The sequence below is a fragment of the Apodemus sylvaticus genome, chromosome 3 (genome assembly GCF_947179515.1).
Source record: "Apodemus sylvaticus chromosome 3, mApoSyl1.1, whole genome shotgun sequence".
In the NCBI taxonomy this organism is placed as follows: domain Eukaryota; kingdom Metazoa; phylum Chordata; class Mammalia; order Rodentia; family Muridae; genus Apodemus; species Apodemus sylvaticus.
Genome location: NC_067474.1, coordinates 157,185,514 through 157,204,765, shown reverse-complemented (window position 1 = coordinate 157,204,765; position 19,252 = coordinate 157,185,514). Strand labels below are relative to the sequence as shown.

The following is a 19,252-nucleotide window of genomic DNA, read 5'->3' as shown; positions in this document are numbered from 1 at the left end:
CAAGGGGAAGGAAGGATTTAATGAAAAACTATGGGAAGGGGTTATGGTTCAAATGCGAATTTAAAAAAAAAAAAAGATCAGCAGGCCTAAAACAGAGATTCTCCTACTTAGACCACCTCAGGGCTGCGTAAGCAGAATATCCAATTGTGTTCTCAATTACATCCAATTATTAATTGGGCCATAGTGAGTTCTGTGGGATATTTTTGATTTATATAGATTTGTTTTTGTCTTTTGAGACAGTCTCACCAAAAAAATGTCAGGGTGAGCTTGAATTCTTCTTTTTTTTTTTTTTTTTTTTTTTTTAGTTTTAGTTTTTAGTTTTTAGTTTTTTGGATTTGGTTTTTTGGAGACAGGGTTTCTCTGTACAGCCCTAGTTGTCCTAGAACTCACTCTGTAGACCAGGCTGGCCTCGAACTCAGAAATCCACCTGCCTCTTCCTCCCATAGTACTGGGATTACAGGTGTGCGCCACCACGTGAGCTTGAATTCTAATCACTCTGAGCTGGTATGAGTCCCTTTACAACTGATCTTTGTGTCACTTTTAAACTGGAATTCTTTGGTGTGCTTTTAAGCTCAGCAATAGGAGGGCAGAGGGAGGCTGTGAGTGTCAAACAGCTAGGTATTATAAGTGTCTTTAAAAATGACAAAACAAGGGGCTGGAGAGGTGGCTCAGAACACTGAGTATCCTTCCAGAGGTACTCTATTTAATTCCCAATAACTATATGGTGGCTCACAATCATCTTAATGGGATCTGATGCCCTCTTTGAGTGTGTCTGAAGACAGGGACAGTGTACTCATATTCAATAGTTTAAAAAAAAGATACATGACTAAACAAATAAGGCAAAACAAGCAAATACAAAATACCAAAAACCAAATGGTATTTGCATCTCTTCAGTGATACATTGAAGAGTTCCTCTCTTATTTTTGAGGAACTCGGGATGTCTTCAAACTTCTAAGAAGATGGCTGCATATATATGCATGTGTGTGTGTGTGTGTGTGTCTGTCTGTGTGTGTGTATGTGTGTGTGTGTGTATCTAATATACCTTATATCTCAATCACAGCTTTCTTTACTCCTCTCCTCCCATACACTCCCCTGAGTACAACAGGAAGGCAGAGGTTAGATGGTGTCTTAAGTTTGATGCCAGCCAAATTTATTTATTTATTTTTATTGAATATAATCTTCATGTACATTTCAAATGTGAAGCCCCAGTGTCCCCCTTCCCTGAAAACCTCCAACCCCTTCTTACACACGCTACCTCAATGCCACCACCTGACTCACTCACACTCTCCCCCACCCCCACACCCCACACTCCACACACACTCCCCACTCAATTTCCCTTTGTTGGGGCATCTATTGAGCCTTCACACGACTAAGGACTACTCCTCCCACTGTACTCCTCCCACTGATACCCAACAGGGCATTCCTCTGCCACATTTTTGGCTGGAACCATGTGTTGATGGTTTAGTCTCTGGGAGACTTGGGTCATCTGGGTGGCCAACATCCTTGTTCTTCCCGTGGGGCTGTAAACCCCTTCAGCTCTTCTGGGCCACCTCCAACTCATTTGGGGACCCCACACTCAATCCAATGGTTGACTGATAGCATCTGCCTCTGTATGTGTAAGCCTCTGGCCGGGCCCCTTCTGAGACAACCATGACATGCTCATTTTTGTATGCGCATCTTGTCGTTCATAATAGTGTCAGGGTTTGGTGACTGTTTATAGGATGAATCCCTAGGTAGAACACAGATGTCCAACAGAGAAATGGATACAGAAACTGGTATATATACACAATGGAGTACTATTCAGCTATTAAAAACAATGAATTCATGAAATTCTTAGGCAAATGGATGGAACTAGAAAGTATCATCCTGAAAAAGGTAACCCAATCACAAAAGAATACACAAGAGTATATTCACTCAGTGACAAGTGGATGTTAGCCCAAAAGCTCAAAATAAACAAGTTACAATTCACAGACCACAGGAAGCCCAAGAAGAAGGAGGAATGAAGTAGGGGTGCTTTGGTTCCTCTGAGAAAGGGAACAAAATACTCACAGGAGCAATAAATGAGACAAAGTATGGAGCAGAGACTGAAGTAAAGGCCAGCCAGTCAAATTTATATAGAAAGTTTCAAAACAGTCATGGATAAGACCATGTCTCTAAGAAGTAAAATGAAAAAACAATAAACAAACAAGGTATTCCCATATGCTCATTGTTACATGGTATATTCTTTTCACAGAACCCAGGATGTGTTCAAACTTTCAGAAAGTATCCTGATTCTTTTTAATACATATTTTAAAGAAAAATCTGAATATCACTTGAAATTAAAATTCCCCCTCTTTTTTTTTTTTTACTTGTTTTGGTATTCCATTAGTATTTTCAGGTCTCAGCCTCACTGTTCTGGTGCTATAGAAGTAACCAGTTATGACATTGAGCTAGTGAGACTCCTGTATTTACTATGTAAATTATAATCTCCATCTCATAGTGTCTACTTTCTGCATGGTTTGTAAAGAGTTACAGACTGTGTCAATGACTACTGAAGGTTTACTGACTTTAGTGCTTTTTCCTATTCTCTTTAGCTCTGTAGCTTGCAGAAGTCAAGCTTGGAGCCTTTTCAACTCCCTCTCCAAAAGGCCAGTATGGGTGATAATCAAAGATTAATGTCAATAATTTGTGAGAGGACTTTCAAATATGTTGTGAGTTATTCCATGCCGTGTGCCTGAATAGAGACTGTGGAAGTTGGGGAACTGTTTTCTTTGCTTTCTTTGAAGGCCTTTTTTTTGTTTTTTCAAGACAGAGTTTCTCCGTGTAGCCCTGGCTGTCATGGAAATTACTATGTAGACCAGGCTGGCCTCGAACTCAGAAATCTGCCTGCCTTTTCCTCCCAAGTGCTGGGATTAAAGGTGTGCGCCACCACCACCTGGCTCTTTGAAGGGCTTGAAAGTGAAGCACAGTTTATTCATCATCAAACAACTTCCTGAGCCTTCAGAGTTCCTGGCCATCCCTTCTCAGTGGGATGTATTCACCCTTGCTGCAATTAGATGTGGCCTTTGGGAACTAGGAGACGTTGAAAAAGCTTCACACTGCCAGAGAGAATTCTGGCAGCAGAATCTGCACAGGCCAGATCAAGCAGGTCTTGATTATATATGCTATAGTGGCACAGGCTAAGCATTGGTGGAACACATATGGAATCTCAGCGATATGGAGGCACAGGCAGGCAAATCTCATTGAGGTCTAGACCAGTGTGGTCTATAAAGCAAGTTTCAGGACAGCCAACAAACAATACAGGTAGTTCTATAAAGACCCTTATCTGAAAAAAAAAAAAAGAAAAGAAAACTGAGGGTGCTCAAATAGCTAAACTCATCGTCATCTAGTCCTGACTCTTCCTTGTGTGGGTAGACAGGCTTCCCAAGTTTCTTGTCATTAATGATAATTTTTTATCCACATCCCTAGGATCTATTTTCTGCATCTTCAGAAGAAGACACAATGCATTTTTACTCCCCACACACCCTCCAGAAGCTGTCAATTCAGAGCCTACTGAAGGATGAGACATTGGCCATTTCTGCGCTCATGTACCTGCCTAATGTGCTGTTCCCACTAATGTTTGAGGAGGCATTCAATCATGGACATACAAAGATCTTAAAGGCCATTGTATCTCGGTGGCCCTTCCCACACCTTTGTTTAGGAATGATAAATGAATGCAACCTGGAGGATTTGAAGGCTATACTTGAGGGATTAGATATACTGCTTGCAAAAAAGGATCCCGCCAGGTAGGCAAGATCAACTGGGGTTGGAGGAAGGTTTTCTGAGGGCTGAGAATGAGTAATTTAGGGACAGAGAATATTTGTCCAACCATGAATTAGAGGCTTCTGATCTTCAATTTTTTTCTTCACCCCATATTCAGGTCTGCTTTTCCCTGGGTGTGGAGGATTAGAGGGATGTAGAAGTGTTACCTTAGTCTCAGCTATCTCTGAAAATAATTGCTAATGTAGAAGACAGAAAAGAGTAGACATAACAAGTGAGGAATAGGCCTTTCTTTCATTCCTCAAAGGTACAACTGGAATGAAGTTGGGAATAAGTAGCCTGGAATGAAGGGGAAGTAAGACATGGCTAAAAAATGCTCCTCTTGCAAAAAAAAAAAAAATGCTATGCATTTACTGAGTATGTGACACTTAGGATTTAATTATAGGCACAGGAAAAGGCAAAGTTTTGGAAGAAAGAGCTGAAGTATGAGATGTGAAGAGAATCCATGCATAGTGTGAAAGATGTGTTTTTCTTTATCTTCTAAGAATCACATTCTTTTCTCCCACAGTGGGTGCAAACTCAGAGAGCTCAATTTGTTTGATAAAAATCATGACTTGTCGGAGTTAGAGGACGGATGCCCTGAAGGTGAAGGCTTTTCAGAGTTCATGACACAGAATCAGCCAATGGAGAAGAGTCCTGACGGTGAAATGAAGAAAGAATTGAAGGTGGCATGTAAACTCAGTCTCGTGGAGAGCAGACTTGATGAATCTATCACATACTTGTTTCAGTGGGCTCAGCAGAGAAAGGATTCCATTCATCTGTGCTGTAGAGAGCTGAACATTCATGGCTTAACCAAAACCACATTCATAGAAATCTTCAAAAATGTACATGCAGGCTATATACAGACACTTTTCCTAAGAAATAGCTGCATAGAAGACTTGGCTTTTTTTATTTCCTACTTGAGACAGATGAACAGTCTTTCCACACTCATTCTAGACCACATCACAGGTACCTTCTTCATGGGTGATTCTGTAAAGCTTGATGAGGAGAAAATATTCAGATTGATTTCTCAACATCCCACACTCCACTGTCTCCAGAATCTCTATTTACGTGCAATCTCCTTTCCAAAGGGCAACCTGAAAGAATACCTCAGGTAAGGAAGGATTGAGAGGGTCAAGTAGACCAGAGAAAACAGATCTCTTTTCTTTTCTTTTTGTTTTTTAAACCGGGGAGTCCTTGATTATCTGGCCACCATAAACTTAGCACTATTAGAGACATAGCATATATGAGCAGATGACCTCTGTGCTAAGATATGAATGACTATGCATAAGTATGCTTCTTATTGCTAATGTGTGAAAGGTTTTAAGTCGAGAAACAGATTGAGTAGATGAGAAATATGCAGCACTGGATTTCAAGGTAAAGACAGGATCATGGCCTTTGGAGGAACAAAATTAGTAGTTGTTAAATGTTGTTTGAGACAAATAGTTCTCCCTACCTGTACCATGTTGACCTGATATATCCACTGGTGTGGTCTCCAACAATGCCCTGAATTGTGCCTATGGTGATACCTACAGACCTCAGACTTTAATCTTGTGAGTTGTGTCAGTAAACAACAGAAGGCTGTGTCCCGGGGTTGACCTCAATATATAATCAGTATGAGTTTGGGAGAAGTGTCATCTGCTTAGATGCCAATCATATCTTCAACCTTTGCCAAAAAGCAATCATTTGTTCTCTACCCAGGTGCCTGAAGAAGCCTTTGAAGAAACTTTGCATCATTGACTGTGAACTCTCACAGTCAGACTTGGATTTTCTGCCCTATTGTCTGAATATTTTGGAGCTCAAAGAACTGCAGCTTAATACTAGCTATTTATGTGATTTATTCCTTGAACCTCTTGGATTTCTCCTTGAGAGAGTTAGAGATACTCTGGAAACCCTGGATTTGGAATCATGTTGTTTAGAAGACTCTCATTTCAGTGTCCTGATGCCTGCCTTAAGCCAATGTTCTCAGCTCAGAGAGGTTAATTTATATGATAATAATGTCTCTCTTCCTATCCTGAAACAAATTCTACAGCACACAGCCCAGTTGAGTGAGCTGACCTTTGAATGGTACCCTGCCCCTCTGGAGTGCTATGATGAGAGTGGTATAATACTATCAAATAGATTCAAAAATCTTTGTCCTGAGCTCCTGGATATACTCAGGGCCAAAAGACAGCCCAAGGAGGTCATCTTTGAAACAACCCCATGCTCTAACTGTAGTGGGTCCTACATCTATGATCTTGAGAAAAAATTTTACTTTGATGCAGAAAGCATGTAAGATTGATTGTGAAACAGAGAAATGGAAGCTTAGTATTGAGTATTGATGAACTCCTAAGCGAATGGACACTGCTGAGTGGAGCATGGAAATGTCAATCACCTAAAGGACTGAGACACATTGAGAAGCCAAGATCATCTTCTGAGCTAATGAATAGATGTTGCATGTGCAGAAAGTATCATGCATTCTCTTCTCCTCTAGGATTATTGTAGTTTGAGTGCGTTACAATAGAGGTACCATTTTATGAGATTGACACCACACACACACACACACACACACACACACACACTGTTGACTGTATACAATAAATGTTTTGACTTTCTGGGGTGCTAGTATGTCCCTATCAGAGCACAAAGCCTAATCTTTTCCAGCATTTCTATACCTGTGTCTGTTTTCTTCATTCCTCATCACCATAATTATATGTCAATGTTAGATTTGTGAAGTTCATTTCATCCCAGGAACACGTGTCATTAATGGGACCCAAAGAACATGATTTCCCATTGAGCTCAATGTTTGAGAAAGAAATTAATATATAGTACATTCAGTTCACAATTACTGAGTCAGATGTGGAGAAACATGAGATGAGGGGATACGTCTCTTTAGCAGTTAATAAAATGAGGACCAAGTAAATAACAAGGCAGGCACATATCAGGTACTATGTCTCTGTATTTATCCTTTGCTAGAAGATAATATTTGCAACATAACTCAAAGCTATGATATCAAAACGAGAATGACATGAAGTGACCTTAAGCCACCTAGTTATTTATACTTAAAGAACAGTTTATATGTTGACTAATAAGAACTTCAGAGATATAGTCAGTCCTACAACCATCACCGGGCTCTCTCTGACAGTTCCTCGCAGGAGACTCCCAAGATTCATGTGTAGTGCATCTTAAGATATTGAGGTGATTCACAGTAGTTTGCAGAGAAGAGGATATTCTGTATGGAAATTACCACAGTCTGCTCTTCAATTCTTATCTTTGACATCATTGTTGGCCCCTGTATCTGGATCTATTGCCATGGGGCTCTGTGTCACTGGCTCATTATGCATCCTATCTTCTTCTCTAGGGGCTATGGAGTGCTGAGAATAAATATGTACACCTCCATACCAGGCTACTTTCTTTTGAAAAATTTACCAGTATGTTCTTCATGAGATGCTGTGACTATCCCAAGACAATTTTAAACCATAAGTTTTATGGAAGGATGCTTATAGAGGACAGAAGATTTTTCTGGTTGAAAGTCAGGAATGAATCATTATGTAAGGATCCTCAGAGTCAGCCCAAGATGCCCTAAAACCAAGTTCTAAGCACAAAAGAGATCTATGTGTCTCAAAGGGACAAAGGAAAGTGATATGAGACAAGACCTAGAGCTAGAAGACCAGGGTGAAGAGGAAGGGACAAGGGAAAGTGATATGAGACAAGACAGGAGCTAGAAGACCAGGGTGAAGAGGATGGTACAAGGGAGAGTGTAAAGGACTGTCTTTGGGGGCAGGGCAGGTGCAAAGGACTCCTTCTAGATAGAGAATAATACCTAGCCTATAGGCAGAAGGCATGTTACAAAGCTAAAAGTGCAAGCCCCATGTGAAGCACCTTGAGGTATTTAATTCAGCTTGATAATTAGGTAAACCAAAGGGAGTCTTTGATTGCTGGACTTTAAAGATGGGCCTTGATAGTGAGCCTCAAGAGGAGGAAAGGTTCAAAAAAAGGCATGGATTTAGGGGCTACCTTTTGAAGTGTAATCTAATGGTTTTCAGCAAAACACAGGGATGAGGGACAAGGACACACCCTGCCAGGGCCATGTTTGTCGTCATCAGGCTGGCTACAGTACCATCTTTGAGGCAGGAGAATTGTTGAGACTTAAAGTTTCAAATTAATCTGCAGATCAAGACCATGTATTAACAAAACAAAACCAAAAATCCATCTTCCCCCAAAACAATGTACACACATAACCTCTCACTCAGTTTACTAATACATGACTAAATAAATAAGATTCAGCAGTTGGGAATGATTCACTGAATAGGCTCTGGACTCTCAGCATAGCATGAAGATTTTTACTTTCACAAAGTGCATTCCAGCAATGGAGACAATGACATTAATCCAGACAACATCAGTTTGGGAAAAAAGCAACCAATGTGAACACAGATTTTTGTTGGAAGGTGGAACAGAGAGGGAGAATGGTGAAGGTTTAATGAATGAGGCTTGTTCTAAGAGTTCATGCACATCACACTGTGTTAAAGACTATAAATAATATACATGGGATTTTTGTAAGATTTTGCTGCTTTTTTTAAAGAGATTTTTGAGAAGTAATGTGAAATACTTTAAAAATTAGATTGGTAGTTCTTTATACATGCATTCAAGTAAAGGGAGGTAGTTTCAATTACAAAGCACAAATAGGTGTTTAGGTATAACATGAATACAAATAAAAATTTCTGTCAAAAAAAAAACCAAAAAATAATGGAAGTTGATGAGATGTATTTGAAACTGTCTTACAGGCATATGCCATTAGTCCCATTACTCTGCAGGAAGAAGCAGGGAGATTTCAATGTGTTTGGGAACAGCCTGATCTAACAAGTGGGTTCTAGTCAGAGCTACGTTAGTGAGGCCTATTCGCAAATGACAACAATAAGAACTATAAAAATACAAAACACTGCATTTACAATCAAAACCAGTGTCTTCAACCAGTTCATCTTAATAGATTCTGAATTCGAGCACTTCTGTGTCATCTCCTGTCTAATGATTCTTGATTAGATGGAGTATCCCAGTGGAGAAAAGTGATTTAGAGGCAGTGAGGGCTTATAATAACAAGCTAAATGCAGCACCAGGCAGTAGGTCTCATCTTCTCTACTGACAGGGACTTCTCTGATTCTGAAGCAGCGAGACACCGGTCCCTCATAATTCTCTCTTCCATATCTACCACCAAGCCAAAACCTGTCATCTGGTTGGACACCTGAGTCCTACCAAATAATATATTTTGTTTACCTGAGACTTGCTTGAACATCAAGAGCCTATTTATTAAAACACTACCCAACACTTTTATTTAGTTAGTTAATACTTATATTTATCTTTGAGAAATGGTCATTTTCTGTGGCTCAGATTGATTTCAAAGACCAATTTGCAGCAATCCTCCTACATTAGCCTTCTTCCTAGTAGAATGACAGTTTAAAGCCAACATGCCAGACTGAGTTTTTTTTTCTTTGTTAGTCTATGTCTTTCTTTTGAGGAGTTGAGTCTATTGTTTTTAAGAGATATTAAGTAATAGTGATTGTTGCTTCCTGTTATTTTTTGATGCTATTTTTATGTTTGTGTGGGTATCTTCTTTTGGGTTTGTTGGAAGAAGATTACTTTCTTGCTTTTTCTAGGGTGTAGTTTCCCTCCTGGTGTTGTCAATTTCCATCAATTATCCTTTGTAGGGCTGGATTTGTGGACAGATAATGTGCAAATTTAGTTTTATCATGGACTATCTTGGTTTCTCCATCTATGATGATTGAGAGTTTTGCTGGGTATAGTAGCATGGGCTGGCATTTTTGTTCTCTTAGGGTCTGTATGAGGTCTGCCTAGGATTTTCTAGCTTTCATCATCTCTGGTGAGAAGTCCAGTGTGATTCTGATAGATCTGCCTTTATAGGTTACTCGCCTTTCTTCCCTTACTGCTTTTAATATTCTTTCTTTGTTTAGTGAATTTGGTGTTTTGATTATTATGTGCCAGGAGGATTTTCTGTTCTGGTCCAGTCTGTTTGGAGTTCTGAAGGCTTCTTATATGTTCATGGACATGTTTTTCTCTAGATTGGGGAAGTGTACTTCTATAATTTTTTGAAGATATTCACTGGCCCTTTAAGCTGGAAATCTTCACTCTCATCTATACCTACAATCCTTAGGTTTGATCTTCTCATTGTGTCCAGGAGTTCCTGGATGTTTTGGGTTACTAGCTTTATGCATTTTGCATTTTCTTTTACTGTTGAATCAATGTTTTCTATGGTATCTTCAGCAACTGAGGATCTTTCAGGCTGAGTTTTATTTGCCTGTGGCACACATGATTCTTAGTGAAAGTCAGATTGGTGTTGCTTTATCTTTGACAGGAGAGATATCCACACCAAATCTCCTAAAAAATCTTCAGAAAACTTTGTGAAAACATCTTGTTATAACTGTGAAATCTGTACTGAAGTATATAATATCTAAGTTGGGAGCTCTGACAGTCATCTGCTATGTTAGCTACACAAAGGCTGAGGCAGGAGGATTACTTGGATCCATTAATGATAGGCAATGGCTCTAGATGTATAGCAGAGTAAGAAGAGTTTTTGAAAAACAATTACATACTCTAGGATCAGCATTGCATAAAATAGTTATATTTAGATATGCCTGTCATCCCAGAATGCAAGAGTTTGTGACATGAGGATCAGAAACTCAATCACATCTTTGGCTAACTAGCAACTTTGTAGCCAGCCTGGGCTATCTAAAACTTTTTCTCAAATCAATGTTACAACTGTGTTATGAAAAGGGAACAAAGCCCTTAGATCTCTGTCTGAAAGGGCTGCTGCAGAAGAGTCTAGCCCAGCACAAGGAATACAGTTACAGAAATCAAGAATGGGAGCAGAGCCAAACATGGCCACGTGTAACTTAATATGAGCATCTGGAAGGCAGAGGCAAGTAGATCTCTGTGAATTTGAGACCAGGATGATACACATATAAAGTAATAGGACAGTAAGAGATTTGTGGTTATTTCAGAAAAAGCCTGGGATTTAATCCAGAATGTTGATACATCTGTCACAAATTTCATTATGTCTAGCCTCTGCAAACTAGCAAAACACCAAAAAGAAAAGGACAAACCAACAATTAGCCAATCACTATCAGTATCAGGCACATATTTTTAATTTCAGTGTTTTAACAGGAAAAGCAGGAAAATGAATCTCAGTATTTTGGGGGAACATCCAGGTCTATATGAAAATTTCCAGGCCAGCAATGTCTACATTTTTGAGAGCATTTCTTCATAAACTTTCAAGAACTGGACCAATAACTTAGATGTTTAGATTGCAGAGTTCACTTTCAGGGGAAAAGAGTTCAGTTTCTAGCAACCCTCTGACTACTCCCTCCTGATAAAGCACATACAACAGCACTAAATTATATCCCATTCCATTGGCTCCATATTCAGGCCTACAACTATGGGTACTTTTCTGGTGTTTCTGGCACCAGCAACTCCAGGTAGAACTCTGGCTGTGACTACGTGTTCACCTTAAAGTAGACCAAAAAGGTCCAAACTATTTCCCATAGCCTGCCCCCCCCCTTCCAGGTCATATCTTTGTTAGAAGACTTCTTTCCCAGAGGCCAAGCAGATCTGGCAATATGATAAGCAACAATGGTACCCAAAACTTTAGAAGTCATGCAGCAAATAAAAACCCCATGGGAGACACCATGTTGTACTTGAAGGATCCCTGATCACCTGAACTCCAGAAAACCAGAAAAGAAACAGAAATGAAGAATGAAAGAAAAAGCCCCAAACCATACTTCTAACAAAGATGATCTCAAAAACCACCACCAAAAACTATGGTAACCCCAAACCCAGATATCTTGAGGCCAGTGTAAGGACACAATCAACAACAGTCAGTGTAATATTTTACCACCAGACTCCAGCTCTTCTATTACAGTCAGCCATGGATATTCTAATGAGATGAGGGACAAGAAAATGCCCTTAATTTTAAACTTATAAAAAATGATAAAGACCTTTAAAAAGGAAATGAATAACTCCCTTAATGAAAACCAGGGAAATGCAAGCAAAGATGTGAAGGAAATAAAACTGTTGGATCAGCACTTAGAAACTGTCCCCACAGCATCTGCCATCTTTGCTCCTGGACGGACCAGACAGGCAATACCAGGTACACAGAGATATCCCGAGTTTAACATTGTTCGGGACACAGCCCGCCTGACTTCTGCCTGTGCCCAAGGCCTGGGAAGCTCTGCAGGCCCTCTGTGTGCCAGCCTTGTCCTGGGACATTTGTCCTGCAGCGTGATTGGCACTTGGAAAGGGTACCTGCAGCATCTGCCATCTTCAATCCAGGTTGAACCAGACAGGCAACACCAGGTACACAGAGACAACCCGAGTATAACACTGCTTAGAGCAAGGCACACCAGGACTCCAATGGCACCTAAAGTAGGGCAGCTATCAGCTATCTGTCCCTGGGAAAACCCAGTCATCCAGAGGTGTGCAAATAGCCTTACAGGCTCACAGGAGGTTCAAGCACCAGCCAATGACAACAGGACCAACCAACACCAGAGAAAACCAGATGGCAAAAGGCAATCATAGGAGCATTACTAACAGAAATCAAGGCAATATGGTAGCATCCGAACCCAATTCTCCAACAACAGCAAGTCCTAGACACCCCAACACACTAGAAAAACAAGATCTGGATTTAAAACCACGTATCATAATGATATTAGAGGATTACAAGAAGGACATGAATAAATCTTTTAAAGAAATACAGGAGAACATGACTCAAAATGTAGAAGTCCTTACAAAGGAAACAGATTTCATTTAAAGAAATTCAGGAGAATATGGGTCAACAAATAGAAGTCAATAAAGAGGAAATGTAAAAATCACTTAAAGAAATACAGGAGAACTTGGGTCAAACAGACAGAAGCCATGAAAGAGGAAACACAAAAATCTCTTAAAGAATTACAGGAAAACATAAACAAACAAGTGAAGGAACTGAGCAAAATCATCTAGAATCTAAAAACAGAAGTAGAAACAACTAAGAAATCACAAAGGTAGACAACTTTGGAGATAGAAAACCTTGGGAAGAAATCAGGGGTCATAGATGCAAATATCAAAAACAGAATACAAGAGATAGAAGAAAGAATCTCAGATGGCAAAGGTACCATAGAAAGCATTGACTCCACAGTCAAAGAAAATGCAAAATGCAAAAAGCTTGTAACCCAAAATATCTAGGAATACCAGGACACAATGAGAAGACCAAACCTTAGAATTATAGGTATAGATGAGAGTGAAGATTTGTAACATAAAGGGCCTGCAAATATCTTCAACAAAATTCTGGAAGAATACTTCCCTAACTGAAAGAGAGAGATGCCCATGAACATACAAGAAGCCTACACAACTCCAAACAGAAAGGACCAGAACAGAAATAACTCCTGTCACATAATAATCTATGTGACTAATGTGCTAAATACCCCAAATGCCAATACCACAAATGTACTAAAAAAAGAAAGAATTTTAAAGGCAGTAAGAGAAAGAGGCCAAGTAACATATAAAGAAAGACCTATCAGAATTACTCCAGACTTCTCACCAGAGACCATGAAAGCTAGAAGATCCTGGGCATATCTCATGCAGACTCCAAGTAAATACAAATGTCAGCCAAAACTACTAAACCCAGAAAAACTCTCAATCACCATAGATGGAGAAAACAAGATATTCCATGATAAAACCAAGTTTACCCAATATCTATCCACAAACCCAGCTCTACAAAGGATAATAGGTGGAAAACACCAATACAAGGAGGGAAAAATACACCCTGGAAAAAGCAAGATAGTAACCCTTCATAAAACCCAAAAGAAGATAAGCACTCAAACATAAAAATAACATAAAAAATAACAGGAAGTAATAATCACTCTTCCTTAATATCTCTAAACATCAATGGATTCAATTCTCCAATAAAAAGGCATAGACTAAAAGACTGGATACATAAACAGGACCCTATATTTTGGTGCATACAGGAAACACACCTCAGTGTCAAAGACAAACATTACCTCAGAGGAAAAGGGTGGAAAACAATTTTACAAGCAAATGGTCTCAGGAAATAAGGCAGAGTAGCCATTCTAATATCAGATAAAATTTACTTTCAACCTAAAATCATCACAAGAGACATGGAAGGACACTTCTGATTGGTCAAATGAAAAGTCCACCAAGAAGAACCCTCAATTCTGAACATCTATGCTTCAAATGCAAGGGCACCCTCATTCATAAAAGAAACTTTACTAAATCTCAAAGCACACATTGCACCTAACACAATAATTGTGGGTGACTTCAACACTCCACTCTCTTCAATGGACCGATCAGGATAACAGAAACTAAACGAGGACACAAGGAAACTAATTGAAACTTTGGACCAAAACATTTATTGATATATATATATATATATAAAACATTTCATCCTAAAGCAAAAAAGTATACCTTTTTCTCAGCAACTCATGGTACCTTCTCCAAAATTGACCATATAATTCGTCACAAGACAGACCTCAAGAGATATAAGAAGATCAAGCTAATCCCATGCCTCCTATCAGATCACTATGGAGTAAGAGTGGTCTTCAATAGCAAAAAAAAAAAAAAAACCAGAAAGCCCACATACACATGGAAGCTGAACAATACTCTTCTCAATGATACATTGGTCAAGGAAGAAATAAAGAAATCATATACTTTTTAGAATTTAATGAAAATGAAGGCAAAACATATCCAAATCTATGGGACACAATGAAGGCAGTGCTAAGAGGAAAACTCATAGCCCTGAGTGCCTCCAAAAAGAAACTGGAGAGAGCATACACTAGCAGCTTAATGGCACACCTGAAAGCTCTGGAACAAAAAGAAGCTAATTCACCCAAGAGAAGTAGAAGGCAGGAAATCATCAAACTCAGGGATGAAATCAATCAAGTAGAAACAAAGAGAACCATACAAAGAATCAGCAAAACCAGGAGCTGGTTCCTTGAGAAAATCAACAAGATAGATAAACCCTTAGCCAGACTAACCAAAGGGCAAAGAGACAGTATCCAAATTAACAAAATTAGAAATGAAAAAGGACTTTTGCTCTCCGCTCTCCCATACTCTCACCTCTCTGCCCCTGGGGCTCTTCCCCCCCCACACACATGGTCATGGCCGGCCTCCACTCTCTCTATATTCTCTCTCTCTCTCTCTCTCTCTCTCTCTCTCTCTCTCTCTCTCTCTCTCTCTCTCTCTCTCTCTCTCTCTCCCTCTCTCTCTTTACCACTAACTCCCATCCCCTATTCTGAATAAACTCTATTCTATAACCAAGTTTCTCTCATTTTTTTCAGGAGATTCGGTTTAGATGTCCCTAATATCAAAGATAAAGCAATACAAACTTGATTTACTCTCAAAATTATGTGGGCAAATAAAACTCAATTAGGTGGGGAGGCTTTAACCTATCATTCTACTAGGAAGAAAGCTGAGGTAGGAGGATTCCTTAGAGATCATGTTTGAAATAAATTTAAGCCTTAGAAAGGGACTGTGTCTCAAAGATACATCTAAAACAAAATAAAGAAGTAGCAACTAAATAAATGAAAGAAAATAGTGTTGCGCAGGGATTTAATGAATAGGCTCTTAAAGTTCAGAAAAATCTTGAGTATTTTGTTTTTCATATAGGAAATATCATCCACCTAGACAGTAAACAAAATATATTTACTATTGGTATGATTCAGTTAATTCAATAAACTGGCAGGTTTTGGTTTTCAGGTAGATCCAGGGGGAAATTTATGAGACAGAGGTGTCTCAATGCTTCAGAATAAGAGAAGACTCTGGGTGTAGAGTATCTGAGACTCACTGCCTGGTCCTGGGTTATCAGCCCTCATTGCCTGTAGACCACTTTTCTCCACTGTGATACTCTGTCAGATCTAGAATCATTAGAAGGAGATGTGACAGAACAGCTCAAATTCAGGGTCTTTTGAGAAGAACTGGATGAAGACAGTGATTTTGATTGTAAATACAGTGTTTTGTATCTTTGTTGTTGTTGTTGCTGCTGCTGCTGCTGCTGCTGCTGCCACTGTTGTTGTTATCATTGAGAAAAGGCCTCACTAAAGTAGCTCTGGCTAGAACTCACTACTTAGATTAGGCTGGCCCCCAAGCCATTGAAATCTCCATGCTTCTTTCTGAAAAATATTGGAACAAATTGCATGTGCTACCACACCTAGTGTTTAAGACAGTTCCAAATATATTCGATAAAATTTCATCCTTTATTTTTCTTTTGACAAAGATCTTTATTTCTGTTCAGATTATACCTAAACATCCATGTGTGATTTGTAATTGAAAATACATTCCTCATTAGTCACTAGGGAAATGCAGATCAAATCAACCCTGAGATTTCACCTTACACCAGTCAGAATGGCTAAGGTCAAAAACTCAGGAGACAGCAGGTGTTGGTGAGGATGTGGGGAAAGAGGAACACTGCTCCACTGCTGGTGGTGCTGTAAGATGGTACAACCACTTTGGAACTCAGTCTGGCGGTTCCTCAGAAAACTGGACATGACACTTCTGGAGGACCCTGCTATACCTCTCCTGGGCATATATCCAAAGGATTCCCCGGCATGCAATAAAGACACATGCTCCATTATGTTCATAGCAGCCTTATTTATAATAGCCAGAAGCTGGAAAGAACCTAGATGTTCCCTCAAAGGAGGAATGGATACAGAAAATGTGGTACATTTACACAATGGAATACTACTCAGCAATTAGAAACAATGAATTCACATTTTTAGGCAAATGGTTTGATCTGGAAAATATCATCCTAAGTGAGGTAACCCAGTCACAAAAGAATACACATGGAATGTAATCCCTGATAAGTGGATATTAATTAGCCCAGAAGCCCTGAATACCCAAGGCACAAATCGCATAACAAATGACTCCCATGAAGTAGTATGGAGAAGGTCCTGATCCTGGAAAGGATTGATCTAGCATTGGAGGGGAATATAAGGACAGAGGGAAAAAGGAGGGAGGTCATTGGAGAATGGATAGAGAGAAGAAGGTTTATGGGACATATGGGGAGGGGGGATCTGGGAAAGGGGAAATCATTTGGAATGTAAACAAAGAATATAGAAATAAAAATATTTTAAAAAAAGAAAATACATTCCTTTTCATGCAAGTACATATAAAGATTTATCAAACTAATTTTAAGAGTCTTTCACATTATTTCTTTAAAAAAATCTTCTGCAACCATCTATTGAAAGTCACAAAATTTTATCCAAATCCCATATATATTATTTTAGCCTTTAATACAGTACAATGTGAATGAAAACCAAGAACCAGGCTTATTAAACCCTAACTGTTCTCCCTCCATGCTCAAACTTACAACCAAAACTTTCCTTCTGATAGGTTGCTTCTGTCCCAAACCCATGTTGCTTGGCTTGATTTTCATTATCTCCATTGCTGAAGTTCCCTTTGTGAAAGCAGAAAAGTCCACACTAGCCTGAAACTCCAGAGGACCATTCAGTGTATTATTCCCCACAGCAGAGTCTTATTTATTTAGTCAATTTACTCATTAGTAAATTGAGTGATGTGCTATGTTTGTACTTTGTTTGGGGGAAGATTTTTTTAGTTTTTCTTTTTCTTTCTTTTATTTTTTTTTTTTTGATACATGGTCATGATCTGTAGATTAATTGAAACTCCTACTCTCACAAACACTCCTGTTTCATTGATGGAACTGTTGCCAGCCTGACAACAGCAAACATGGCGCTGGCTGCACTGTTCCTTGTTCCACATCCTTGTGCCTTACAGAAAACAGAGTACATTTCTAAAGGTAGCCCCCAAGGTCCCTTGCTTTATATGGACAGTTCCCCTTCTTGAGAATGTCTACCAAAGCTGAGCTTTCAAGTCTAGCAATCAAAAGTCTCCTTTGGCTTATGTAATTATCCACACCAATTAAACACCTTATCACACAAGGTTTGAATTTTACCTCTATAACATGCCGTTGCCCTATAACTTATACTCCTTGATCCTGCTGGCCCCCCAAGGACGACTACTCCTTTAGCTTTTCCCTTGTTCTCTTCTACTTCTGCTTTGTCTCCTATCTCCTGTTGTCTCATGTCCCTTGTCCTTTGTCCCTCTAAGGCAAATAGATCTCCTTTGTGCTGAGAACTTGATATGAGGGTATCTTGGACTGACTCTGAGTATACATATCTAATAGTTCATTCCTGGCTCCAGCCGGAAACATTGTTCATTCTCTATGGTCTTCCCTTCAGTAAACTCATGATTTTAAATTGTCTCAGGCTATTCACAGAATCTGAAAAAGAACATCATGGTACACTTTTTTAAGAGAAAATAGCCTGGCATGGATGTGCACATATTTAACCTCAGCTCTCCAGGGATCCTAGAGAGGAAAACAAGACCTATAAGAAAGTGAGGCAGAGCTTCGTGGAATTAGGTCCAGACACAGTGACCTACCTGGAGGTTAAAGAGATGAACTGAAGTGAGGAAGGAGATGGTGATGAGTTCCATAGAGAAAACCTCTTCTCCACAGCCTGCTGTAAGTCACCTCAATATCATAAAGGATCTGCTCTACAGATGAAGGTTGGGAGACCCACCCCCAGGAAGACCTGTCACAGGGGACCAGGGGATGGTGTTAGGACATATTTCTCTAAGTGAAACTCTTCTTAGTCAACATAAAAACTGTTCTGGAAGTTTAAAGAAGTAAATAGATTAAGGTCACATCATGCCTTTCTCATTTTGATATCAGGTCTCTAAGTGTTCATATGCTGCAAACCATGTCTTCCAGCAAAGGTTAAATACAAGGACATAGATCCTGAAATGTGGCTGCCTTGGGATTCACTAGGTCCTCATATTCTTGACAGCTAAAGAAACCTGTCCCCTCATCCCATTTTTCTCCATATCTAACTCAGTTTTTCTGATCTTAATGTACTACATACAAATTTGTATCCCAAACATTGAGCATTTTGTGAAGCCCTGTGCTTTAGCTCCCATTTATGAGACCAGTTACTGAACGGAAATGCACAAACCTGAGACTGACCTAATTATGGTGATGAGGAATGAAGAAACTGGACACAGATACAGAAATGCTGCGAATCATTAGGCTCTGTGCTCTGATAGAGGCATACCAACACCCCAGTAAGTCAACACTTGTATATGTGCAGTCAACAGATGGGGACAATATCTTCATGGAAGGATGCTTTTATTGAAACACACTAAATTTATAAAAATCGTGAGAGGAGAAAAGCATACTTGAAACCTTTAGCAGATGAAAAACTCATTCACAAGCTGTGAGAACAATCTTGTGTTTTCTCTGTCTCAGACCTTTGGGTGATTGACATTTTCATGCTCCTTTCAGCAAGGGACTTTCACTTAGGATTTCATCAATCCCCAATACTAAGCCTCTATTTTTCTGTTCCACAATCAATCACTTAGTAGGTCCTTTTCAAATAAGCAACATTGAGTATTCAGCTCATAAACATAGGACCCACCACAA

General features: G+C 39.4%; 1 protein-coding gene across 1 annotated transcript in view; it reads left to right on the top strand.

Moving 5' to 3' along the window:
- Window positions 1-6,052, top strand: part of LOC127680391 (oogenesin-1-like) — a 9,328-nt gene extending 3,276 nt beyond the window's left edge. Inside the window, exons 3-6 of the mRNA XM_052175860.1 lie at window positions 1,721-1,733; window positions 3,470-3,764; window positions 4,307-4,891; window positions 5,479-6,052. Coding sequence (XP_052031820.1) covers window positions 1,721-1,733; window positions 3,470-3,764; window positions 4,307-4,891; window positions 5,479-6,052 — 1,467 coding nt within the window. The remainder of the gene's footprint in view (window positions 1-1,720; window positions 1,734-3,469; window positions 3,765-4,306; window positions 4,892-5,478) is intronic.
- Window positions 6,053-19,252: the final 13,200 nt, after the last annotated feature.